The sequence below is a fragment of the Semicossyphus pulcher genome, unplaced genomic scaffold (assembly GCF_022749685.1).
Source record: "Semicossyphus pulcher isolate SPU_LCO1_2020_fin unplaced genomic scaffold, fSemPul1.0.p SCAF_22, whole genome shotgun sequence".
NCBI classification, from domain to species: domain Eukaryota; kingdom Metazoa; phylum Chordata; class Actinopteri; order Labriformes; family Labridae; genus Semicossyphus; species Semicossyphus pulcher.
The window spans coordinates 11,863,740-11,889,332 of NW_027211696.1; the positions used below are offsets into that span (position 1 = coordinate 11,863,740).

Genomic DNA, 25,593 nt, shown 5'->3' on the forward strand with positions numbered 1-25,593 from the left:
TTTGTTTAGACACATATGTTTAAGTCACAGCACAACTCTTAAACAGTGTTCTGTATAGGCCTTTCACATTTGCCTGACATATAAATCAGCAACTGCCTACTTTTATTATTAAAAAAATAAAAGTACTCAACAGCAGGGTTTGTAGATGATGCATTTACTGACCAACTGATAAAATCGAGCTTTGAGTTAATAGATAAATGAGGCCATAAAAAGCAAATGACAGAACTCAGTGATAACTTTGGTTTAATTGTAAGAGCATTCTTTACATTGGCTGGTGTCATGTACAAGATATTTTACATGTCCGTTTTTCACATATACAGTACAAATAAAATGTATTATGGAAACTTTGTTGTACTACAATGCATCAAGGAAAATAGTTCTTGTATCCAGTTGGAAAATAATAAATGCAAGGTCCTTTCTTGTTAACTCTCAAGAAGGCACACTGCATGAAAAAAATCAGGTCTCAACAAGCTAAATTTAATTCATTTACAAGAGAAACAGATAAAAAACAATAAAAGACAGATAGAGAACATGAAGAGAATAACATTACATCTGCATATATCATTAGAAAAAAAAAGTAATGGGGTCAAACAAACCAAATAAAACTTCCAAATGCCGTAAAAAGGTTTTGACATCATCATTAAACATAATAAAATATATCTTTCAGTTCATTTATAAGTTAATGCTACATTTACACTGAGCAGATTGAGTCTCGTCAGCACCTGTCAGCGAGGGTTGAGCCGCTTTGGAGCTGTGGATCTGTCTGAGTGCTGATCTGTGCTCTGGGCAGCGCTCACCTCTCCTGAGCCAAGCTCTCCCCCTGAAAACACAACAGCTTCCAACTTACACAACTGGGCAAAATGAAAATGACTTGTCTCGATAGGACTAAATTTCTGAAACATACAGTGTATGGAAGCCCTTTTAAAAAGCCTCATGTGTTTTACCTGCTTGTGGCTCAGTCTTGAGCTTGCTGGCAATTTTGGCAAAGAATTTGAGGGTGAGACACGCTCCTGTCTCCCTGTCACATATGCCACCCTTGCAGTTGCATGTCTTGCGGCACTCGACCCCCCAGGTCCCGTACAGGCAGTCTGGAAAGAAAGAAAAACATTATTTTAATGAAGAATCTTCTTTTTTTTTCCTCGAAGAAAAAGCAGAGGAATAAGGATCAAGATACAAACTGGCCACATATTTATTAATGTTTTAGACTCACATTCAGAGTCAATATAAAGATAATCAATGATCAAAAGAAATGAGCTATAGACAAAAAAACTGTAGATGCATAGTTGCAGGAGATATGTTGTTTTCATGTCTAAACTCTAAGCCTCTAATGGGCTAACCATCAAGTCTGCACAGGTCTGCAAATATTACCATTTTTTGGCAATGGTGTTATTTATTTTGACAATTCAACAACAAGACCCTAAAATACTGTAAAAACAGAATGGGGTTTGGTGCAGCGGGGCATCACAGCTTCTAAACGCAGCATACAGGCAGAAAACAGCTCTCTCTATGGCTCATTAAAACATTGAATGTGAACAAACCTTTGCAGATGCCATACTCGTCTCCATAATCGTCCTCATCCTTGTAGAACTCGCAGAATAATCCGGGTCCGCACTTCACCCCGTGCATGCCCGACACGGTGCGGTAACAGTGCTCCCCTCTGCCGGCTGCACACACCTGACAACAGCCGCAGTCATCCAGGACGGTCCGTGTGCAGCGCTGCGTCCCGCCGCACCGCTCCGCGTTGCATCTGTCCGGACAGTTCACCGCGTACTTGACATTGTTGCCCCACGCTTCAGCGTCATGCACCAGAAGTGAAGACAACACTGTGAGGAGGAGAAAAGACATGGCTGGGTGCAGGGAGAGCGCGTGGAAGGCTGCTGTCTTTGGGATGTAGCGGGGAGAGAGCGGAGCACCTCTGGGAGACTTGTGCAGAGTGACCTGCGGTGCATCAGGTTGTGCGGTTATCAGCGATGAACAACTTTGTTTTGCACATGACTTACCCTCGTCAATTTCCTCATTCCGGTGTTGTCGTCCTCTCTGTCAGTCAGCCCCCTTTTTAGAAATCCGGCGTGGAAGTGGGATTTACTCTGCACCGCCATCCAGGAATTGAAATGCGTGTGACCTGATGTCATAAGTTATCTTTGGTTTGTTTTTGTGTGAGAGAGTTAGTGACGGAACCCCTAAACATCCCATTGCATCAGGTTTGTCGTGACTGGCTCTTGCATTTGTAGGACTGCATTTTATGTTAGGATGTCACAACATCCTATAACTGCAGTTATAGGATGTTGTGACTTAAAAACATCCTACTACATCCGACTAGATGTAATATAACAACATTTTAAACAAAGAAGATTAATTCATGTTTGGTCAGTTTAATATTCTTGGAGGATTACATAAGAGGTTAATAAAGGTTGTGTATATTCAAAATAAAGTTTTAAGTGAAAAGGAAATTACATTTTATCTAACATAACATTTCCAGCCATAAGGCCATATGCAGAAAATGATGCATTGCATTTGCAGACAGGCAATCACATTTTCTCGCCTGGAAGGGCACACTATGTCTTATTTTATCTACTGAAAGGTGGATTCAAGAAGGCAATTTGCAGGATTGTTTTCCTAACATAAAGGCACAGAGATGCAATCCCAAAATCAACTAGTAAATCTGACCCAAAAAAAAATGCAATCAAACGTTACCTATAGCAGCAGATCACTCTTTCAATCTGTAGGCTATTAAAGATAAAGTTCTGAGAACAGTCTGTCTTGTTACGTTTATTTGACTTTTTATGTTGCAAACAAAAAAAATTGCATATTATATTAAAAAAATAATGATCATTATTACACACACCCCCACAGAGGGACACTCAATTTAGGTATATGAGTTAAGGTACAAAAGCACTGGACCCTACATTTCCCATAATGCCACAGTTTATATCTTTCCAGCCTTGACAAAGAACCCTCCAGAACACAGGGGGGATTATCTTCTACGTCCAAATTTAGTTGCAGTTGTAAGTAGTTTCTGTTCAGTATAAAAAAGCAAGCTGTCCTGAAAAAAGTCTTAACTTTATCACCGAAGTTTATTTTACATTCATATGGGTATTCATGGGATATGAGGGATGAAATTCTTCTTCGAGGCCCCAAAAGCATCTCTGCTTCATCCAAAAGCTTAAAATGCTGTAAAACATTTAACACCCTCGAGACTGTGTCTGTCGTCCAATCTGGATGTAAAAATAGAAAAACATATTAAAGATAGATGAATAAAAACATGATGAAGAGGTAGATGGTGATTGTGGCAGTACACACTCCTAGACACAAGGGGGTGTCATTGGTTGTCACCAGTGTTTGTAAAACAAGCCGACGAAGAAGAAGAGGAAAGAGGAGAAGGTTGATATGATATTCACGTCCAAGGGAGACCTCACTGGGACGGGACAGGTAACGCAAACCATATAACGGCGGGGTTTGCAGTTAAGGTAACTTACATGTCTGCAGTCTGTTTTATTCTCATAATACTTAGCTCTAAATATTGATAGCACGTTAACGAGTCACGGGAGTGTTTTGCTGGGAGCTGTCAGCCGACCAGCGGAGGGGCTTGGTCGGTTTTGACAGCTATGGAGCAGACTAGCAACTGCACTGCAGCCAGCGTTAGCTCAGCTGTCACCGCAGATGCAGAATAATATCACCGGTGTTTGTTAATGGCACGGCGGAGACTGCGTTTCAAATTCACATATTTGCTTGTTTATGTCGGCGCAGCAAAGAGCTACAATGTAACGACGAGCTAACGGCCGTCACAGTGTGAACATGTAGGCGCTTTAAATGTTGACAGACCCTTTAAAGTGAGAAGCCTGATAGCAAGGATGATAACGTTGGCAATTGTTAATTAATTCAAGGATGCTATCAGCTAACGTCATTAGAATAAAAGCAAAACTCAATGCCAAACTTGTAACATGGCATTGTAAATGGACTAACGGTTTATTGGAGCTAACTGCCGTTTCAAATAGAACCTTAAAGCTCCTGTGAGGAACTTTCTGTTTGTGTTGATTGTGGCGCCCCCTGTGGACAGAGCTGTACCTCTTATCTCGTTGCTGAATTTGTCCTGCAGATGCTGGTGGGTTTTAACAAAAAATCTTATCCTACTTTCTTTAACAGTCATATGTATCACTCACATTAAATATTTGCCCTGGAAAATGTAAACAAAGACAGCGTGCAGTTTATCGCTTCGTCTTACACCTACCCCTGCCAGCGGTTTCAGGCATTAAAAATAAGTATATAGAAATAATCAATCTTGTGGCTGATGGTCTGGTTTGCGTTTGTAGGTAGGTTTGTAGAGTAATCAGAATTAATGTCTGTTTTGCTGTCAAATAATCAGTGTATTCTCATATTATGGTGGATTAATAGCGTTTGTTATATACATTTTTTTATCATTACTTATACATGCATACATTGTTTTAAGCTCATTGTTGTTAGTGTTGTTGTAACAGACAAAATGTCCTCCAGCTCATCCTGCATGACTTTTAAAGCGAAAGATAACACCTCCAACCGGTCTGGGGTTAGCCTCAGGGGTCTCCGCCCATCAGTACCCAGAGAGTCACCAAAGACAGAGGGTCAAAGGTCATCAAGGTGCGAGAACCACCTTGACTGGCTTCAGTCAAAGTGATTTAGGAGGGTAAAGGTCCTCCCAAATATCTGAGTTTCTCTCTGTGCTGTAGTTTGAGGTTAGCTATTCTACAGCAGACACACAGTATGTTCTCATTATTGCATTAACAAAACAGAGTTTTTCAAAGTTTCCGAAACGGACAGCAAGGTTGTGCTCAGCATCGGTCATGCGAGGAGGGGCTGAATCTCATTCATTCAACACTGACAATTGAATTGCACATCTCAAGAATCTGCCAGTGGGCCGCTACAAGAAGAGTAGGCATGATATCAATTCCACCACAGGGGAGACGTGATGTTCTCTGCAATCAGGTGGAAAAAAACATGTGCCTAATATATCGGTATTGCAATCGGCGAAAAGGGTTGGAAAATATCGGCATATCTGATATCGGCAAAGAAATCTAATATCGTGCATCCCTTAAAATAACAATTAGTTGCACCGCAGGTTTAAATCCACCGCCATGGTCCAATAGAGAGCGTTGCTCCATCCTGTCAGTATTGTGACAAATATTTTTTAAAATAAACACCAAAATATGTGACATTAGAGGTTAACATAGCCATGTGTGCTGTAAAATGTGACCCAGTTTCAGCCAGCCCTCCCTAATATCACTGACATTTACTTTTCCACTGATTATACAGGTTTCTGCATGCAGTCAAAGTCACTCTCTGATACCGTTACTACTGTTGATTGTTTTCTAAGCCTCTTGATGCCCTTTTATGTTTTAATTTTATTTCTAACTTTTACTGGCAGCTGCTTGGATATTTGAATCAACTGTCATCTGTAATTATAACAAGTAATACAAGATGTTTTTATGTCTGTGTATATTTATAGGAACTGTAAATAGACTGGCATTGGTGAACAGTATAGTGAATTCTGGATAATATCTGAAGCTAGCTGAGCGATAAGAGAGTTCTCAAGCTCAAGAGGCCTGACAGTAATTTCCCACAGTTTTAGACGAACATTTCTGGTGGTTGCTGGCTGGTGGTTGTCTGGCCGAAGAGCCCATTACTATATCAATCCTTGCTGTTATTTTTGGCCAAAGTGGAAACCATATAGCCCCTCAGGCCTCGGGCACGGCAAGACGGATGAGGCTCTGTGACTGTGGAGTAGTCGAAGAAGCATGCTCACATACTTTACAGCCTGTGACTAGCATTCTCTCGCTCATGCCACATTCATTTTGTGTTTTGTTTTTTTGTACACGTACAAAAGTCTTAGCCATGACAGCTGAACGGCTGATTTCACCAGTTAGTTTACTCTGGTGTTTTGCTTAACTGGAATTATCACTTGGGGTGTTCAAGGCACTTTATAAGTATGTATTTATAATGAAGGCATAGTTCATATTTCATCTCTAAAGCTAGCACAGTGATAATCAAACTCTTTTACAATGCTTTAGAATTTGTCGGATGATGTGCTGTATCTAATGCCATAGGAATATCATGCAACTGATATTCCAATGAAATTAGCCACCGATCAGGCATGACATTAGGACTACTGACAGGTGACAGGTGACACTGACAATGTTCTGCTGGGAAACCTTGGGTCCTGCCATTCACGTCGATGTTACTTTGACACGTACCACCTACCTAAACATTGTTGCAGACCAAGCACGGCTTCATGGAAACGGTATTCCCTAATGGCAATGGCCTCTTTCAGCAGGATAACGCGCCCTGCCGCACTGCAGAAATGGTTCAGGAATGGTTTGAGGAACATGACAAGGTGTTGACTTGGCCTCCAAATTCCCCAGATCTCAAGCCAGTCGAGCATCTGTGGGATGTGCTGGACAAACAAGTCTGATCCATGGAGGCCCCACCTCAACTTATACCAACTTATACCCCCTACCCTCCAAAATAGCACGTTGATGCAGGTTTTTAAGAACCGGGAAGACCAGATTGTCTCTTTTCCCATTGCCAGTGGAGTATACTCCTGTCTCTTTTCTGCTGCCTCACCGTCTGATGCCATAAATGCCGGAAACAGGGTTAGTAAACAGTGAAGATGTTCCAGTTGTTAGGTCTATTGTATCTATTACTCATTCAGTCTGTGTATCAAACTTGGCGGTGACGATGTTCAAGCGCTGCTCAGATGGAGACGAGTGGAATTTGTAGCTGAGATGACAAAAAGGGGGCGGAGATTAGCGTGTCGACACGGGTTTTGTGTTCCCGTCAATACCGATCGGAGCTGAGGTGATAATTACCCGGGTCTACTGCAGAGTCATTTGACCCCGGTCTGAATGTCGATCGTAAGCTTTCCCACTAAGGAAAAAAGCAGAGTGTTAGCTGTTTTTTTTTGACCAGTGGGAAAGGGGCTTTACAGGACTTAAAGGATCTGCTGCTGATACCTCAGCACACCTTCAGAGGTCTAGTGGAGTCTGTGTCTCGACGGGTCAGGGCTTTTTTGGTGGCAAAAGGGGAACCTACACAAGGGGATGTCTATCAAATTGCCATATGTCAATGATCAGATGTAATCATCACTATGGACAATAATACATAAACAGATAAGGCATCCGTTCTCTGGTGTTAACAGCCGGTAAAGTGGACCTGTAAACACCCGATCACACAAAGAAGACAACACTAATCGAGCACTGATCTCCTTTGCTGTTTGTCTGGGTAGCTGGTAGGTGATGGTAACCATTATCACACCATTACCATGCTAACAACAGTGTGACAATACGCACCATTTCCATTGCTATTACGTCATCATGGTGGTGTGTAAAGAAGCAAATATTTTCAATGACATAATAGTGGTAAATTAAAAAAAAATTGTCCTAAAATGTTACTAAACGTGACCCCTGCATCGTGAAAATTCTATAACATTAATATCTTTGCGATTATATAAGATGAGAATGGATTGACAAAAGAAAACATGCTCTAATTGACAAGATTTTATTACTAGTGAATAATTAATTTCTAAGTGGTCCTCTGATGCCACAAGCAGAAAGGTTACAAAAACAGTAGGCAAGCTGGCTTATCCCACTCAGCATGCGCAAATGAAAAGTGTTTACCTATCAAACAGCTGGTGAAATTACAGTGCTTGATTATTGCGGTCTTCTCCTGGCTGATAACAGTTTAAATATATATTGGCTAAGAAAACCACAGAGCAGAGATGAATGTCTAACACCGCCAGGAGTGATTCAATACAGGGTGGTGCTTATTAAACGCCTGATGTGGAGTCACACATTTATTAAACCCCCGGTGTCGCTTATTTAGTGCAGCGGAGGTATTGAATGCCATTTGAATCCAGGTAATAGACCCTCTGTCATTGTTCCGGGAAGGCTGTTCCTGTGTGAGTGTATAGTTTTCATTTATAAGCAACAAGAGACGTTCTCTTTATCTGTGTAGAAAACAGGCAGACAGGGGGTTAGGTGGAGCTTCAATAGTCTTGTGTTTCACAGTTATGCGACCAACTTGGAGACAGCAACTGCACTGTGACTATGACAGAGAATATAAATTCAATTTTTGAGGGCTTATGACTTTTAAATGATAATAAACGAAGACATCCGTTTAATATTGTGTAGCAGCTTGTGCGAGACAAAAATTCCCTCATTAGTGTGGGTGTGTTGATTAGCTGTTAGAGTAGGGTGAGACGACCTATTTCAGTGATACCCACTGGGCCTATGCCACTAGCCTGGATGTACTGTATGTTGGAGAAGTGCCACCAGTAAAGAGAAACCTGACACTTCACTTGGCAGGAAAAAAGCATTAGAAGATGAAGAAGCTTTTGGCTGCAAATGTTGCCTCGCAAGGATTCATTTCTTTATGTTAATCAAGTGTGAGGGAATGATACGTGTGAATTTATAGATAGGCCTGGTAAGCTCTTTTAATCATATTTCCCCTCTCTGTTTTCCAGGTGGACATCTGAGTGGAGATATAATGCTCAGACATGGTGCCCTGTCAGACCCATGTATTGCTGAAGTGGCAGGAGCACTTCAATAGCTCCTGGGCTTCAGAGGACAGTGTACAAACAGCCAGGAGGAATGGAGCTGCTGAGCTCTACAACAAGCTCCTTCACAACAAGGAGGTGGTGACTCTCGCTCAACCTGTTCAAGAGCTCGTCGGCCCACGCCTGCCAGACTTCGAGTGCGAGTCCAGTGCCTCTGCAGAGAAGGAAGAGTACCTGTCATCCCTGCTTCACAGCCAGCGATGGCTCGCTCACCGCATGCTTACGCAAACCTCCTACACCCTCGGCCTCCACCACAGGCTGGTGGTCCTCCAGAGGATCTACTACGCACTCCACAGCAAATACCATGACAAGTTCAGGGTGCAGCTGCCCTCCCAGTCCACAGACAGCGGGACTGAATGTGGGCCACTTGAGCTGGCCTCAGAGCCCTGCCTCGCGGGGGCTGCATCCAAAGTCAAATCGGGTACGGATGTTCTGATAGAGATGGGCGTGAGGACTGGTTTGAGTCTGCTCTTCTCGTTGCTGCAGCAGAACTGGAGGTACGCAGCCTCTGTGCATCCAGAGTCGGTGCTTTGCAATGACGTGCTCGCCACAGCCTCGTCTGTTCTGTCCTCTCTGCCGCCGCTCTCTTTAGCCAACGAGAATAAGATCCCGTCGGTCGGACTGGACTGCTTAGCACAAGTGGCCGACTTCCTGAAGAAGACGTCAGTGAGCAGCGGGGCTGGCGGCGCGGACCCGACCGGGCGGAGGCTAGCGCTGGAGCTGCTGCTCGGCCTGGCCATGCAGAGAGGATCTCTAAAGTTCCTACTGGAGTGGGTGGAGGTTGCCTTGGCTGCTTCCATGTCCTCATCCACCTCTACACTGTCTTCCTCCTCCTCCTCACTGAGCTCCCAGCATTCAGCTGGTGTGGGCTTTGATGTAATCCATCAAACCCTTCTCCAAATGAGGCAATACTCGGTACGTTATGTGTGCTGCAAATTTGGTTGTGTTTTTTTTTTGTCTGTTGTTTTGGAGTATTCTTTCTTTTACTGTATTTTCCATTGGCTCGATTCAGCCGTAGTTTTGTCTCTGTGTTAACATGCAGGAGTTTACAAGAAGGCATCCATAGTCCCTAAACAGAAACATTAAAAATTATAGTAACAAAAAATAAGTTGTGCAACATTTTATTGTGAAACAGCTTTTTTCTGCCTGTTGCAAATTTGCTTTGTGGTTTCCCTGCTTCCTGTTTGGCATGTCGTGTTTCCATTGGCAGCACTGGTTACCTCATAAATTATATGGCATAAAACATGTATGAACACAATAATGAATGAGGTGCATTGTCTGTAAAGCAGGAAAATGGCTCCCTGCTGCTGGCAGTGGTTTTTTATTGAACAGAATCGTTTGAAGCGCGGAGTGATGCATTCGTGTGCAGACAAGGATTATGATTGAGTCAGTCTTCTGCTCTCTGTTGATATGCATATTGAGTCATCATTCAGCAGGCTAATCAGCTTTGCAATATTTCTGGACAGTTTACAACCGAGGCTGCACATTGCCAACTACCTCATGATTGATTTGCCTGATAACCACATCATTCATATAATTGAAAGCTCTATAATAGCTTACTTTGATCACAGTATCTGCATCTGAGGACAAGAATCTCAGATGTTTTGGCTCTTTGTCTTTCATGACTTCTACTTGATCATGCAGCGACATGTTTCTGTTGTGGGGAGAGAGGCTGTTCTGCTATTAACTTCTGGTTTAGTAAGAATATTGCATAAAATTATAAGTCAGGCACACAAACAGATTGATTGTCGCAAGTTATAGTAAAAACAGACTCTTTTTTCTCCAGGGTTTCCGTGGGGACTCCGTCAATACTCAGGTGCTAAAGAAGGACGCAGATGGACTTTGTCGACTCTCTCAGGCAGCTCTCTGCCTGTTTGAGGAGGTAAGACATAGTTAAGTCACATACTGCAACATACAAGCGCTACTAAAATCTGTTATACTTTCCAGTTACTGACTCTATGGGCGTCACCCTCCCCCTTTTTGACAGATTTGTAACCTCGCATCCTACTGCCTGTGCTCCTGCAGCACGGACGCTGCCTCTCCGGGCTCAGACAGTGACACAGTGATGGTGTATGTCTGGGGCAGCAACAGCAGCCACCAGCTGGCAGAGGGAACGCTGGAGAAGATCCTGCTGCCAAAGCTGACTCAGGGCTTCAGTGATGCCCAAATGGTATGGTTATCCATAAGCGTAGGACCGTTTACATGTTGACTTATTTTTACACTGTATTCATTTTTCATTATTACAGTTTAGAATGTTCATATTAGAAAAAAACGTATTATATTATATATTCATTTCCTAGAGACTTCTTCTTTTTCTTTACCTCTCATATGAATTTAAAGGGCCAGTTCGCCAATTTTCAGCCTCAGTCCTATCATGCTATTATGGAGAGCTAATGCCATTATGGCAGACAAAAATGCAATTTGGCTTTGTGCCTTTGGAGGACGCTATCTGCTTCTCCAATTGGCCCTGGAAAACCTCCGCCAGACTACGTTAAACCATCATCTGGCGGAGGCCAAGGAGCTTGCTTAACTACACTTCCGATGTCATGTCTCGTTGAAAATCATCAGGTTTGAAATGTAGACTGCAGACCTGAAGATTTTTTAGACGATCCACAGGTATATTCTCGTCGTATATCAGATTCTGTACCGCTCTGAGCCGTTGCCTGCAGCGAAAAAAATAGTATTTCACTCCAGCGTCTCTCGCTGGGCCGTTCCTTTCAGAGGGAGGGGTCGCAATGCACGCTGGGTGTTGTAGGAACAACTTTCTCCACAGCTATGGCGCCAATTTCAAATATTATTGCGTCTATCGATTACAGTGACAGTGCCTTTTTCCAGGGGCGAATTGCTCCTTTAAAGTGCATCTTGTTCAATCATACAAAGTCTACTTTACTTTATTTAATAATTATTTTGTATCTTTTTTTTTATAAATCCAGCATCAAAGTAGCACTTTTACAATAGGAAACGATAATGCTGTAATATAAATCACTTATGCAACAAGCCCCAGATGGGTTTTAGCTTTCATAACATTTTTACCAAATAATGTTGAGACATTATGAGACATCCTTTACATTATTACAAAAAAATGTCCGTACAAATAGATCAAAGTTAAAATTTCTTTCAATTTATCACAACACCAGAATCATTTACATTTATTATATTGACTACTTTCAGATCGAGGCAGGCCAGTACTGCACCTTCTCGGTGTCTGCAGACGGCTCAGTGAAAGCATGTGGAAAAGGCAGCTATGGCCGTCTGGGCCTGGGAGACTCCAACAACCAGTCAATGCCTAAGAAGCTTGTTCTGGAGCCTCATAGGAACATGAAGAAAGTTTCCTCTTCTAAGGGCTCTGATGGTCACACTCTGGCCATCACTGTAGAGGGAGAGGTAAGAGGTTACAACTACTGTTACATATTTCACAGGCATGCAGACTTATGCTTTGATGTATGTAAGGAGTGTTTATAGAACTTATTTACAGTCAAGTCTTGATGATGAAAAATGCAAACATGCAAAATTTTTTCTTTCAGGTGTTCAGCTGGGGTGATGGAGAATATGGGAAACTGGGTCACGGCAACAGTGCTACGCAGAAATACCCCAAGATCATACAAAGGCCGCTGTTTGGCAAAGTAAGCACAAAGAAAATGCCGATTGTTGAGAATAAGATCTTAAATTCAGCACTGGAGTCTTCTTTTAATTTATTCACTAGTATTTGTGTGGAAAACCATGTGATTTAACTTCACGATTAGTCCATCTTTGTGTCTCTGCCAGGTTGTTGTTTGTGTGTCTGCTGGCTACAGACACAGCGCCGCTGTGACTAATGATGGAGAGCTTTATACGTGGGGAGAAGGCGACTTTGGCAGACTGGGTACACACTTTATTTCTTAAGACGTAAAAGAAATCCCTCCTCTGCTTTGTCGGCAACAGCCTCACAGTGTCCCGTTTTCCTCCCCTGAGCAGGTCACAGTGACAGTCAGAGCCGGAACGTGCCCACGCTAGTGAAGGACATCAGTGGTGTGGGGCAGGTGGCCTGTGGCAGCTCGCACACCATTGCTGTGGCGCAGGATGGACGCACTGTGTGGTCCTTTGGAGGAGGGGACAATGGTGTGTCTTTTCTTTATGTGGTCTGTCACAGCAGAAACGTCTTAAGCTAGTGTTGAGCTAATTCTGCTTCTCGCACATGCAGGTAAATTAGGTCACGGAGACACCAATCGTGTGTATCGCCCCAAGGTCATAGAGGCCCTGCACGGATTCATCATCAGGAAAGTGTGTGCAGGCAGCCAGTCATCTCTTGCCCTTACCTCTGCAGGACAGGTGAGAGGAAGCAGTTTGGGTCAGACAAGGATTTTCAATGTCAGAACTGCAGAAGTTTGCAACTGAAAATGTTAAAATGTCTAACTAACCGTAGCTAAGCCAACTCATTCTTTTTGTGGGACGCTCTTATTTTGAAGGAGCATTTTAGCACCACCTTAACAATTGCCAACACTTGAAATTATGTATTTTTAATTCTTCAAACCGAAACACAAGGATGGAACAAAGTCTATTTAGTCTAATAAATTTTGTTTTTTTAGGTGTTTGCATGGGGCTGTGGATCGTGTTTAGGATGCGGCTCCTCTGAGACGACCTCTCTGCGACCCAGGTTTATAGAAGACCTGAGCATCACCAAGATCATTGATATCTCATGCGGAGACAGCCACTGTCTGGCTCTGTCCCACGGTAAGAGACCTCTGGCATAACAGTCATTCAATGTGGTGACAGAATAATAGTTTTGATAGTTATGTTCAGAACTGGATCTGACTGCTATGTACACTATCTACACTTTTTCTGCAGAGAATGAAGTGTTTGCCTGGGGGAACAACACCATGGGTCAGTGTGGACAGGGCCACACCTCAACACCAATCACCAAACCCAAGAAGGTGCTCGGTCTAGAGGGGGTGTCCATCCAGCAAATCACTGCAGGCACCTCTCACAGTCTGGCCTGGACTGCGGTTCCAACCGACCGGTGAGTCCTCATCTTGTCTTATTTTCATAATCCAATCTATATTCAACTCAGCGAGCAAAGTCTTATAGTCCTTGCTTTTTTGTTCGTCTGTGTATTTTGGTCCTCTACTCTGTAAAAATATTTAAACTCACCAAAAAAAAATCAGAGTGGCATCTCTGTCTAGCAAGATTTCAGCGTTCAGCATTGTTACATCCTGCTGATCTGGTCTTTTCTTCCTCTGCTGTCGGATCTGTGGATCTGTCTCGCTAGTTCTGACACATTTGTGCTGGCACAGCCCTTTTCTGAGTGACTTGGCATTTTTTCAGGCAACTGGTGGCGTGGCACAGACCCTTCTGTGTCGACTTGGAAGAGAGCACTTTTACCTACCTGCGCAACTTCCTAGAGAGTTACTGTGATGGCATCGGGGATGACACACCTCCTGCTCCATTCTTATCTAAAAGGTACGACAAAGGAGGAACACTGCAGAAGTTATTTTGGGTGTAAATCACAAGTTTGAATATCTTAAATATGACGATAATATTGAATCGTGGATCACTGAAGCGATACATCTATCTACTGTAAATTGATGGATTTTACACCGCGAACATTTGTGGTTTTATAACCTGTAACAGAAGATTGTATTTATTATTTTCAAGGGGAAACATCACATTCAATTCCTCCCCTATCCACCTGACACTCTGACAGTCTGACTGACACTCCTAAGCCCTCTCCATGTATTCCTCAGGGACCACCATCAGTTCCTCTTGCTGTGCATGAAGCTGCTGTCCATCCACCTGTCCTTGGCCCACGCTGGAGGCACTGGAGCCATGGTTTTAGGGGCTCAGGGCAGGCCGCTCAGAAACCTGCTCTTCAGGCTCATAGATACAAATATGCCAGACTCCATACAGCAGGTAAAGTAACAGTCTGTGTGTAATAAAGATGATATTTTTGTGTCTAAATCACAGTATAAAGTGGGTTGTAGCAGCCTGTATATACTAATTGTGTTATGTATTGCCTGCAGTAAATGCTAATCTTTGTCTTTTCACATTGTGATGACATTTCTAACCACCCGCAGGCCGTCCTGAACACGCTGTCCATCGGTGCGTCTCTGCTGTTGCCTCCTCTGAGGGAAAGGACAGAGCTGCTCCTGTCCCTCCTTCCTCAGGGCCCTCAGAGCTTAAATGTCCTCTCCAAAGGACAGGTACGTAGAGCTCCTTTGGGCCATTTCCACACACGTTATAGTATGGCTGGCTATCATAACCATGATGGCTTCTTCTGCTTCTGTGTCTCAGTAATGTCTTTGTCATCAATATGATTTTTATAGAAGATGTTGGTGTAAACACAGGAGACACTCACATGTCTCTTGCTTTAATAAATGAGATGTATTCTGCCCTGGCTGCTTGGCTGTCCTCATTTTAACTACGATCCAGATAGCTGGCAAGAAAATGGATGGAAGCTAACGAACAGTGTGTTTGTTGAACTCACATTGCCAACTCGGAGCGTTGCTAGGCAATGTGTTGAAGACTGCTTGAATGTTGTGAAAATCTGCTGTGAAATAATTACTCCTCCTCAGCTAATTTTTTCTTTAGGCAATCCCACATTTAAAGGATCAAACACCGGACAATCCTCTAATCTCTGTGTGTTTTTAAAGCGTCTGCAGTTAGACATGGTCCTCAGCAGCCTTCAGGATCAGAGCCATGTAGCTTCTCTACTGGGTTACAGCAATTTTGGGGAGGTGACAGTCCTGGGACCCCCTCTGACACCCGCTATGTCCGCCCGAGCAGCCTCTTCATCCAGCTCTGTCGAGTCCTACGATCCTCTGCACTTAGCAGAGGTGCTGCTCAGGACGCTGCTCCTCAGCATAGGCTTTTACACGGTATGAAAAGGAGAGCATTCACAATATTTTCTCTCTCACATTTATTGATATTTTTTTTGCCCATGCTACGGTTAAATAAGACGATGATGTTCTCACTCCTCCACATGACTTTTGTTGTGTCTGCTCACACAGGAGCGGGCGTTTGGGGAATTGGAGAAAAACAGCGACAAGCAGCTATCAAGTGATAACCAGGGACAGACTGATCCTCCCTCTCACTTCCACCAGCTGCTGTCCGGACTTCACAAACACCTGCTTGCTCATTGCTACATCCATTCCAGCACTGAGGTGCAATACAGTCAGCTATACAAGTTACTTATATTTAAAGGGTTTTACAGACATATGGTTGCATTCATGTTCACAATGATCCCGTTATTCTGCAGGACGACACCAGTGTGACGCTGCTTCGTGAGCATCTTTACCTGCTGCTTCCCTGTGCTGCTGAGACTCTCGGGAGATCCACCAAACTGCTGAAGGAAAGTTCCCTGGATAAACAAATCATCAAGAAGCTGCACAGTAAGAGATTTATTTTAGTTACCTTCTTGTCCCACGTATTTATTGTTGTTTGCAGTTGTTTCTATGGCCCTTTAATTCACAAAATAGCCTTTCAGAACTCGTTTTCCCCTCTTTTTTTTCTTGAATGCCTTCTGTTTTTGCTGTCCATATTCCTCAGTTATTTTTATCACTCTCTCTAATCCCCCTCTCTAATCTCAACTCTTGTCCCAGTGGTTTTGTACAACTCAGTGGCTGGCAGCCTGCTGTGCCAGGTCATGTACTCCCTGCTGCTGCTGCCCCTGGCCACAGTTCAACCTCTCCTGAGCCATTTACTGACCCTGCTGGAGCACCTCAATGATTTCAACAGGCTGCTGCCAGAGACGGGCCCCCTGGAGGAACAAGAATTAGGGGTGGAGGCTCAGAAAACCTGTTCAGGTCAGTGGAATTTAAATTTACAAGCTTGACCCATAGATTTATCTTCAGGTATAGTTTTTAACGATTATACTTGTTTGACATGGGATCTTCCTTACAGATAAAGGTGAAGAAAACACATGCATTGGACAGCAGCAGCAGGAAGAGGAGTGCATGTGGGTTTGGCTGTTGGACCTGGAGCGGTCTGTGGCATTGGCAGTCGGCCGTTGCCTTGGTGGTATGCTGCAGGGCCCGCCGCCCTCACATCAGGAGAAAACATCAGAATTCTGGTTATCAAATGTCCTCCTCAGGAACGGCCTGGAGATGGACTACGAACAGCTGGGTAGGAAAACAGACTGCTTGTTGTCCATGCTGTCATATGTGCTAATGTTTTGGCAAACTAAATGGTCATCTCCACTTGAGTGTTGCATCAGTGTGTCCACATTTAGTTTGAGCATAATCAATCATTTGCTTGTCCTACGTCTCTTGTATTCCTGCAGACTCCAGCATGGCATGGCTCACTGAAGTGGTACTGCTGGGCAGTAGCGACGCCAGGTTGGCCGAGCTCAGTCTGAATGAGGAGACCAGAACTTTACTAGAACTGGCTCTGGGATCCTCCAGAGGAGCAGCAGGCGAACTGTGGCAGAAGATGGAGGAGTATGCGCACAGTAAAGGTGCTTTGACTTATGAATGTGTTATATGAAAAATGATGATGTGTGTTTTTCTGTTTTGTGACTAATTGAGTTGTGTTGTGTTGCTGGGGGAGCAGAGTGGGAGAGTGGAGGCTCTTCGGGCGACTGTTTGCTGCAGACTGTCTGTCGCTGCAGTCTGGCAGCTCTGCTGAAGCACACCGGGATGCAGAACGAGGCCTGTTGGCAGGACAGGTCAGTCACACAAACTGTTACATTACTTGAAATACATCAAAATACATGTTCCTGTGCGTTTTATGTTGAAACCACAAGAGGCCGACTTTAATGTTGAGGTGTTTTTCCATTTTTATAAAGGATTGGATGATGTAGAGCATCATTATCGCCCTTACTGCAGTGCAGAGCAGTGTGTTAATTATCCTCTTTATTTATCCTCTCTACCTTGAGACAGATATGAGCCCGGTGAGACGCTGTTAGACCTCTATGAGACGGTTTATAAAATCCGAAGCACTCTGTTGGCCCATAAAAACTCTCCAAGGATGTCACAGGCGCCGACTGCTGCCAGACAGGTACCATTACTAAAATGACTCCACTTAGAGACCTAATTAAATACACGTAATGCAGCTATTTATGACAAAGTTAAGAGGGATTTATGAACAGTATAATCTTGTTATTGCACACTTTTACATTTTTCCATTATATTAAAAATGACTCTGATCATGTAAGAGACAAAAATACTGCCTGTATTTAACACATCTTTCAAATTATAGACGACTCAATCACCGCAAAGTCCCGATGCAGACAGGCAGGAGCCGAGCACCTCCGTGGAGCAGGTGGGAAAGGATCAAGAGCAGCCGTCGAGAGGTCACTGTAGCAGGGAGGTGCAGGTACCACCAACCCCCACAGCCAACCACAACCAGGAAGAGGTCGCAGAGGAGGACGCGTTTGGCAACAGTCGTATGTACCTGTCAGGTTAGAAATCTGTATTTCTGCCCCACCTGAAGTGATGTTAAAATCCCAGACAGAAATACACAAACGCATCTGTCTCCTCACTCTGCAGAGGTCCTGGAGTCCTTCATGGCCACCCGGGAGGCCATGCAGGTCCAGCAGAGCGTCACAGTATACGAGTCCTTTGGCACCTCCACCCTCCCCAGCAGCATGGAGAGCCCTGTCAGCCCGGAGAGGGATCTGGATCCTAAGCATCAGTGGGAGAGGCAGAGGGAATCCGAGGAAAGCATGTCTTTCCCTGCCGCCTGCCATCTGGTGGTGTCCCGCTGCCTCTTCCTCCTGCTGGGCGTCAGGCCTGCGTGGGTGGAACCCAGCGAAAGAGAGAGCAGCCAGGCTATGAGCAGCGGAGGAAGGTAGAGTTTGTTTGGGAGCATATGTTTGTTTTAATGCAGCTGTGATTTTCTGTTGGCTGTTTCTGCACTAACTGGTCGCATCATCCCTCTTTCAGGAAGTCAACAGCAGAATTCGTTGTGATGTCTGCTGATGGCAGAAAACAGGTAAGTCTTGTACTGTACTAAAGTATAGCCCCAAACCTCCTCTATAATGCTAATGCACTTTCTTTGTTTTATTCAGTCTGACCAATCAAAAACCTCTTTAGGATCCACCAAGAATAAAATGGGTAAGTGGAATACATGTTTCCTTAATGTTTGTTCAATTAATTACCCTTTTAAGGAGAGTCCTACCCTGCAGTCCTGGTTTAAAGAGGGAGTCGCTTTTTCATAGAGTTAGATAAGAATAACACCACTCTCATATCTGTCCACTTCATACAAGGCATTAGCCATTAACTACCTTAGCTTAGCTTTCCGTAAAGACAGGCTTTTAGCATAAAAAAAATCTGGCTGTGGCTTTTTTTAATTAATAAAGCACCTTTAAAAACAAGAGTTTACAAAGTCCTTTGACAACCAAGCAAAGCAAATCACACAATAAGCAAATCACTAAACCCAAAAGGCAACACGTGGCCATACATAAGACCAAGGGGACAAAAGAGGAGGAGAGAGGAGACAGAAGGCCCCCACCTGAGGATCTGAGGCTGCGGTCTGGCTCACAGGGTGTCAACAATTCTGTAATGTAGCTTGGAGCCATACCCATATGTGCTTTAAAAATGAAGTCAAATCTTAAAATCAATTCTAAAAGTAACAGGAAGCCAATGTTGTCAAGCCAGGATTATGGTGATGTGATGTCCTCTGTTGAAACCAGTAAGAAGCCTAGCTGCTGCATTCTGGACTAGTTGGAGGCGAGAGAGTGATTTGTGGTTGATTCCGAAGAGGAGGGAGTTACAGTAGTCTAAGCTGGAGATTTTGAGTGAGTGGATTTCTTTGTCGAGGTCCGGTTGAGAAAGTAGAGTTATTAGATAGGATAGCTGAAGATAGAGAGGAAATGTGGGGAGTAGAGGCTGGGTGATGACATGCACCATACGATTGGCTGACTTGGAGTCGAACCTGCGATCAGTGCGTTGAGGACTGTGGCCTCTGTACTTGGGGCGCCTGCTCTACCAACTCTTTCTCTCATGTCTTTTACAGGCTTACCTCTGTGTTCTCTGGGCATCATGAGAGACGCCTGGGATCGCCTGCGCCAGTGTATCAGCCCCACCACCTCCATGCCCAACTCTGGCAACAACACGCTGCCTATTCTTAACCAAGTTTTCCACTTTGTCTGTGGAAGCCTGAACCATTTGTCACCCCCCACACCTACACCGCCTGCTGGACAGACTTGTAGTCAGGCAGATCCAAAGGCCATTACCTTTGCTATACTGCAGCAGCAACAGAGGGCCGAGGTAATTATATTTTAAACGAACATTTAAATATTACTACAGAGGAATTAGACAGACTGCATCTTTTTGTGGTGTCTTTAGCGACTACTAACCATTCCCTTTGTTGTGATCAGTTGCGTCTGGAAGCCCTGTGTCAGATGTCATCCTTCCTGTCTAAGATGGAGGAGAAGAGCAGCAGTTTCCCCGTCTCCCCTCAGTTTCCTGCACTGTTGCAGTCGGTGCAGCTTCAGTTCCTGTCTGGATGCTTCGCTTTGGGAACGCAAATCATCAGCTCTCACTCTGGTGCTAATTACGAGACGCAGCACTACATGGTACATCCTCTGATCATGCTTAAGTTAATATTTGACACCATCACCTTTAATTTAAAACACTGAATGATATGTTTACGTGTAATGTTTCAAATTACTCTCCAATCCATTTTATCTCCATCCAGTCTGGTACGCAAACAGCTTCTATTGATACACAAAGAGAGCTTCAATCTGCAGCCCACACCTTCTACCAGCAGGTGGTGCGTGTCCTCAAACAGAGGGTCGTGCTGGAAAAAGAACATCCAGGTTCATGCTTGTATTTGAAGTCCTTTTTAAGTGCTCCATGTTGGCTATTTTAGTCAGCAGCTTTTGCTTTAAAATGCATGTAATTAAGATTTTGTCCCTGTCATGCCCAGGCTCCTGCCAGCACCTTCTCCTAGCCTCAATGTTTGCACTGAATTTCTGCTACCAGCCAGTGGACCTGGTGCTGGTCATCAAGTGTGGAATCCTGGATATCCTCTCCACGCTGACCAACAACAGCTGTGCACTGATGAACCAGGGCTGGTTTGCAGCCTCTACATCTGGATCCATGTTACTAAGTGGGGCTGTTAGACTAGCTTGCACCCGCCTGTTACAGATACTGACAGTGGCTGCGAGGTGACTGTACAATACTTTTTGTTCTGTTTAAATTATTAAACAAGTATGTATTTATACTTTGCATAACACATTGTCCTGTGTTCTCAGCTCCTGTGAGGATTTGCTGCCTTTGGATGTATCCCATGCTCTAATGGAAGTGATGTGTGAGCAGCTCCAAAATATCCTGTTTACTTTCCACCAGCTGCAGACGTCGGAGAGAGGAACAGCCGAGAGAATGGATCCGGACTCCGGCAGCAAGAGCACAAATCTACTCGGTGTGGTTATAATAACTTCACTAAAATATCATTACAAAACTCCTGTAGCACAATGATATATGTCTTTTAAAGGACAGATGTGGCATTTCTAAAGCCTGTTTCACAGCCCTTCTGTATTTGAGTTTCTGCTGTTTTGCTGTTTCAGGAGCTGAAAGCAGCAAAGTGGTTGAATCTCAGCTGGCAGATTTCTTGGTGTTTCTGAGGCGCGTGCTGTCGCTAAGAGTAATGAAAAGACTTTCTACTTTTGTCAAATGGATTGACCCACTAATGGCCATAATTTCACACAAGTGCACTTTAGGTAAGACAAAATAAAATAAATGAAAGTTGATAAAAAACAACCTCAGTATTGTTTACATGTGCAGTTTTCCACCTCTATTGTCCTCTTTTCAGGATCCCCGTACTTCCAGAACCTTCGTACAAAGCTTTTGGCCTTCCATGTCTTAGAAAGACTGTTACCTGCTTGTTCTGAGCCTGCTCAAATTCAACAGGTATGATGTTATAAGATGCAAGTGATGTAGCTCAAGAAAATATTGGTGCGTTCACGAAAATTACAGTTTTTGAAATTGTAAATTTTCATGTTTTTTTCGCCCTCTTTCTGTTTTTTTGCAGATTGTCAAACAACTTTTCCAGCTCTTGTCTGTTTATATGTGGAAGGAACCACTAGCTGAGAAGAAACAGGAGGAGACCACTGAAAAAGAAAAGGGGGTAATCGAGCAGTATCAGAGTAACATTATATTAATAGCTAAGATTGAAACGTTTGAGATATCCCACCTCTATTGTAGGCTGTTTCCTGTTGGAGTTGAAGTTATACCCTTCAGCTTAATGTGAGAAATCATTATAACAAGCATCCTTAATAAATGTATGAATGCTAAGCTAAGCTTTGTGTTCTCTACAGTAAAACACATCTCAGCTTGTTTCCAAAATAGACAGCGTATGATAACTTTCATAACAATATAAAAGAGGTGTTAAAGACTCAGCGGATCTGCATTTAGGAAGAAGTGAAACTCACTCCTGGCAGTAATGAAATTGACACAGCAGGGCTCCTGATAGAACAGATGGGCCTGTTCTCTATGGTGGAGGAGAGGCTGGAAGAGGACAGAAAAATACCAACTCATTTAATTAGTGTCAAATTCCAAAGCATATAATAGGGTAATGTCATGTGATCATTTTAGCAATGAGATTTGCTAATAATGCTCATTTATTAACAGTAGAAACACGTTAAGGATTAATGTTTAGAGTTGAACATTGTTGGTAATATCTGCTTTCTTTTCCCTCACCTATGTTTTGCAGAATCATGGCAGCTATGATGAATGTATACCTATCGGAGATTTTTCCTTTGACCCTCACAAGCTGATCTGCTGTTCTTTGGAGAGCGGGAACATCCTCTCGCACGGCTCAGGGGGCAAAGGTTACGGCCTGGCGACCACTGCTATCACATCTGGCTGCTTCATTTGGAAGGTAAGGACTAGTAACTACACAAATACACATTTTACCACTGAAAGATCATGTTTAAAGAGAGGGTATTCTGCTGTTTTAAGACATATATATAATGTTACAATGTTGGATGTCCAGACTAAACCTGAGTGAAGTTTCAAATCTATGTTGGAGTAATCCCCAGGCCTCTCAGCTCAGTCTGCAGGCTGCTGTGAACGCCAGGTTTCACACTGTTTTTTCTATGCACTGCACTTTGTGACGTCGAGAGCTGGCCAATCAGAAGAAAGTAGACTTGTAGGGGCGGGGTTTCTTAAAGGGACAGAGCTGACTGAGTCGTTTCAGGCAGAGGCTGTATGAGGGCCTGCACAGAGCACCAGTGTGAGAAAAATGAGGAGTTTTGTTCTGTAAATTATGCTAAGTGACTCCACAGGTATCACAGAGTGAAATATGAAGCTGGACATGTACCCCACTTCTGTCCTCAGTTCTACATCACCAAAGAGAACAGAGGCAACGAGGGCACGTGTATTGGAGTCTCCCGCTGGCCGGTCAGAGATCACAACCACCACACCACCACTGACATGTGGCTGTACCGAGCCTACAGTGGCAACCTGTACCACGGAGGGGAGCTGGTCCGCACACTTCCTTCCTTCACACAGGGGGACACCATCACCTGCATCCTGGACATGGAGGCTCACACCATTTCATTTGCTAAGAATGACAAGGTCTGACCTAATATTCACAGATATTTAAGACTCATTGACTTTTGACTGTTATTTATTATATTTAATGTTATATTTATTTCATACAATATTTGTGTGTTTGTGTTTTTTCTGCTAGGAGCCAAAGTTGGCATTTGAAGGTGTGGTCGCCTCTGAGCTGTACCCTTGTGTTCTGTTCTACAGCAGCAATCCTGGAGAGAAGGTACTCCATAAACTGGACGCACTATAGGCACTAACTCTACAGGACAAGAGGCACTTTTGTCTCCCTTCTTTGGCACCAGACATTTTTAATTTTGCATAATCTAAGACCATAGTTAATAAAAATGTAATTCAGTATGATGTAAAGAAAATGAAGATGTTTTTTTTTTTAAGCACAACAAAAACTTTGCCTCCTTATTTCTCCCAGGTGGCGCTGCGTGACCTCCAGATGCGAGGGATGCCCAGTAATCTTCTCCCAGGGGAGCCCCTCTGCAGCCCTCGCACCACCGTGCTGCTTGAGTCGACGGTGCAGCTCCTCCGTCGGCTCCATCAGTGTGACCAGTGGGCCTCGCACATCAACCAGTACATCCACGCACACCTGGAGCTCATCGGCCCCCTGCTGAAAGAGGAAGACTCTGGAAGCTTTGGTCCAGGTCAGACAGACCTATAACATTTTGCTTGTACTATTTTCCTCTTAATGTATTATTGCTTCTACTTATTACAACTCTCTGTTTCTCCCACAGGCCTCAGTCCCTCACAGTTTGACAAGGAAGGGAACGACAGAGTTGACGTTGACGACTCAGAGGAACCGTCCGCACATCGTCGATCCCTGTCCGACAATAAGCTGGCCGCTCTCTGCTCGGAGGTGTGGCCGGTGCTGGCTCTGATTGGTGGAGTGGACAACGGTCTTCGAGCCGGGGGTCTTTGCATCCACAAGTCCAGCGGGCGACGGGCCATCCTGCTGGGAGTCCTGAAAGAAGGAAGCACGCTGGCCAAGCTTCAGTGGGAGGAGGCAGACCTCTCTGTCAGGTAGTGCACATATCATTTCAGAAATCCACTGATGATGATTCTCATTTACATCCATTAAACAACTCTTATATTTTTCTTGTCTTGGTCCTTTCAGCATGTTTATGACTCTGTTAGTGTTTATTTTTTCTTTCTCTGTCTAACATTTTACTTTATTTTCATCCTTTACCCCCCTGATCTTACTTTCTTCTTGCTTCTTCCTCTTCATTCTTAAATCCATTAACCCCTCTTGAATCCGTCCTGGTGTCACTCCATGCTGTATCTGTGGGTTCTTCCCATCCCTCCCAATAACTAAGCTCCATGAATTCTTGGTCACCCAGCGACACGCCCATCATCTCGCTGGAGCCCTGCGACGTCTCCTGCTGCGACGTCGCCCCGCTCGGAGGCCTCAAACCGACGGTGTTGTTAGATCTGATTTATCTGATGGGGTTGCTGGAGGAGCAGGGGTGGCTGGGGGCTAATCCAGCCCCTAAGAGGAAGTACTCAGAGGAAAACATGAAAGAGAGCGAGATGCAGTGCCGTCTGGAAGAAGAAAAGTCTGAAGACGATGAGAGGAAGAAGTTTAAAGAGCAGAAGGCGGAGACAGACCCCTTCCCATCACCGACCTCAAACAAAGATGGCACAAAGGTTGCTGACCATCAGGAGTCGACATGTCCGCCCCAAACATCCCAAACCTCCAAACTGGACGCCTTTGCTCTTGAACTTCGAGCTGTTAAAGTCTCATACCTCCTCATTGGAGCTTTGAAAACCCTCACTGTCATTTTTAGCTGTGAGAAGCTCTCAGATTTGCTCCTTGTGCCTAAACATGAACCCCCCAACCCCACGACGAGCCCCCTTCCCAGCCCGAACCCTGACCAGGCCAAATCCAGCAGCAAGCAGTGGGATGAGAGCGCCGAGCTGAGGTCAGTGCTGCAGTATGTGGTGCAGAGCATGGTGAAGTGGGCGGTCAGGCCGTGTCCCATCAAACAGAGCGTGTCTCTTGCCGACCTGGAGAGGGCTCAGGTCATGATCTACAAAGGAGCCATTAACAGACTGCAGGAGGACAGAGAACACAAAGGTATCTAGATTCACCGATTAGATTGTAGATACTTTAATTGGTAATAAGTAATTCTTGGGTGTGATCTCACCTTCCTCTCTTCCCTTTACAGAATCTGGCCACCACTCGTCCTCTCAGCCGATTTCAAAGTCCTCCAGCTCTGTGTCGTTGTACAGCGCGGGCTCAGAAGGCACCGCCATCTTCGGTCAATCAAACCGAGCCTCTGCCTCTTCCTCTAACACCGACCTGGCATCTTCTCTGCCAACAAACCTGCATGCAGAAGCCCTCGAAAGTTTCAACCCTTTCTTTCCCATCAGCCTCCTGCAGTAAGTATAAAACGTGTGCACTGCGAATGTTTTAAGAGAGGGAATGGAAACACAATAGCAACAGAGCTTGTCAATTATGTTGTCGCTGATCACTACAGACCTGTATCTTTTGGCAGCAACAGCTATTCTGAAGTCCAGGGAATGGGTGAG

General features: G+C 44.3%; 2 protein-coding genes across 2 annotated transcripts in view; one reads left to right on the forward strand and one right to left on the reverse strand.

Annotated features, from left to right (window-relative positions):
- Positions 1-226: 226 nt before the first annotated feature.
- esm1 (endothelial cell-specific molecule 1) lies at positions 227-1,918 on the reverse strand. The gene is made up of 3 exons (XM_069673793.1): positions 1,539-1,918; positions 945-1,088; positions 227-820 (listed from the first exon to the last, which is right to left on the reverse strand). Exons 1-3 carry the CDS (start codon positions 1,843-1,845, stop codon positions 726-728), a joined length of 546 nt encoding a protein of 181 aa, XP_069529894.1. The 5' UTR covers positions 1,846-1,918; the 3' UTR covers positions 227-725.
- A 1,433-nt stretch (positions 1,919-3,351) lies between these two features.
- Positions 3,352-25,593, forward strand: part of LOC138601807 (probable E3 ubiquitin-protein ligase HERC1) — a 42,023-nt gene continuing 19,781 nt past the window's right edge. Inside the window, exons 1-41 of the mRNA XM_069673037.1 lie at positions 3,352-3,467; positions 8,492-9,499; positions 10,371-10,466; positions 10,572-10,754; positions 11,756-11,968; positions 12,109-12,207; positions 12,350-12,446; positions 12,539-12,682; positions 12,765-12,892; positions 13,150-13,294; positions 13,409-13,580; positions 13,886-14,020; positions 14,305-14,470; positions 14,635-14,760; positions 15,211-15,435; positions 15,568-15,720; positions 15,816-15,948; positions 16,159-16,362; positions 16,460-16,681; positions 16,839-17,012; positions 17,108-17,222; positions 17,437-17,554; positions 17,756-17,957; positions 18,046-18,346; positions 18,442-18,490; positions 18,567-18,612; positions 19,514-19,767; positions 19,878-20,075; positions 20,198-20,318; positions 20,429-20,669; positions 20,757-20,923; positions 21,069-21,221; positions 21,314-21,411; positions 21,533-21,628; positions 22,214-22,381; positions 22,840-23,079; positions 23,195-23,278; positions 23,483-23,708; positions 23,799-24,084; positions 24,402-25,138; positions 25,230-25,443. Of these exons, the coding sequence (XP_069529138.1) occupies positions 8,525-9,499; positions 10,371-10,466; positions 10,572-10,754; positions 11,756-11,968; positions 12,109-12,207; positions 12,350-12,446; positions 12,539-12,682; positions 12,765-12,892; positions 13,150-13,294; positions 13,409-13,580; positions 13,886-14,020; positions 14,305-14,470; positions 14,635-14,760; positions 15,211-15,435; positions 15,568-15,720; positions 15,816-15,948; positions 16,159-16,362; positions 16,460-16,681; positions 16,839-17,012; positions 17,108-17,222; positions 17,437-17,554; positions 17,756-17,957; positions 18,046-18,346; positions 18,442-18,490; positions 18,567-18,612; positions 19,514-19,767; positions 19,878-20,075; positions 20,198-20,318; positions 20,429-20,669; positions 20,757-20,923; positions 21,069-21,221; positions 21,314-21,411; positions 21,533-21,628; positions 22,214-22,381; positions 22,840-23,079; positions 23,195-23,278; positions 23,483-23,708; positions 23,799-24,084; positions 24,402-25,138; positions 25,230-25,443 (7,904 nt within the window). The 5' untranslated portion in view covers positions 3,352-3,467; positions 8,492-8,524. The remainder of the gene's footprint in view (positions 3,468-8,491; positions 9,500-10,370; positions 10,467-10,571; positions 10,755-11,755; positions 11,969-12,108; positions 12,208-12,349; positions 12,447-12,538; positions 12,683-12,764; positions 12,893-13,149; positions 13,295-13,408; positions 13,581-13,885; positions 14,021-14,304; positions 14,471-14,634; positions 14,761-15,210; positions 15,436-15,567; positions 15,721-15,815; positions 15,949-16,158; positions 16,363-16,459; positions 16,682-16,838; positions 17,013-17,107; positions 17,223-17,436; positions 17,555-17,755; positions 17,958-18,045; positions 18,347-18,441; positions 18,491-18,566; positions 18,613-19,513; positions 19,768-19,877; positions 20,076-20,197; positions 20,319-20,428; positions 20,670-20,756; positions 20,924-21,068; positions 21,222-21,313; positions 21,412-21,532; positions 21,629-22,213; positions 22,382-22,839; positions 23,080-23,194; positions 23,279-23,482; positions 23,709-23,798; positions 24,085-24,401; positions 25,139-25,229; positions 25,444-25,593) is intronic.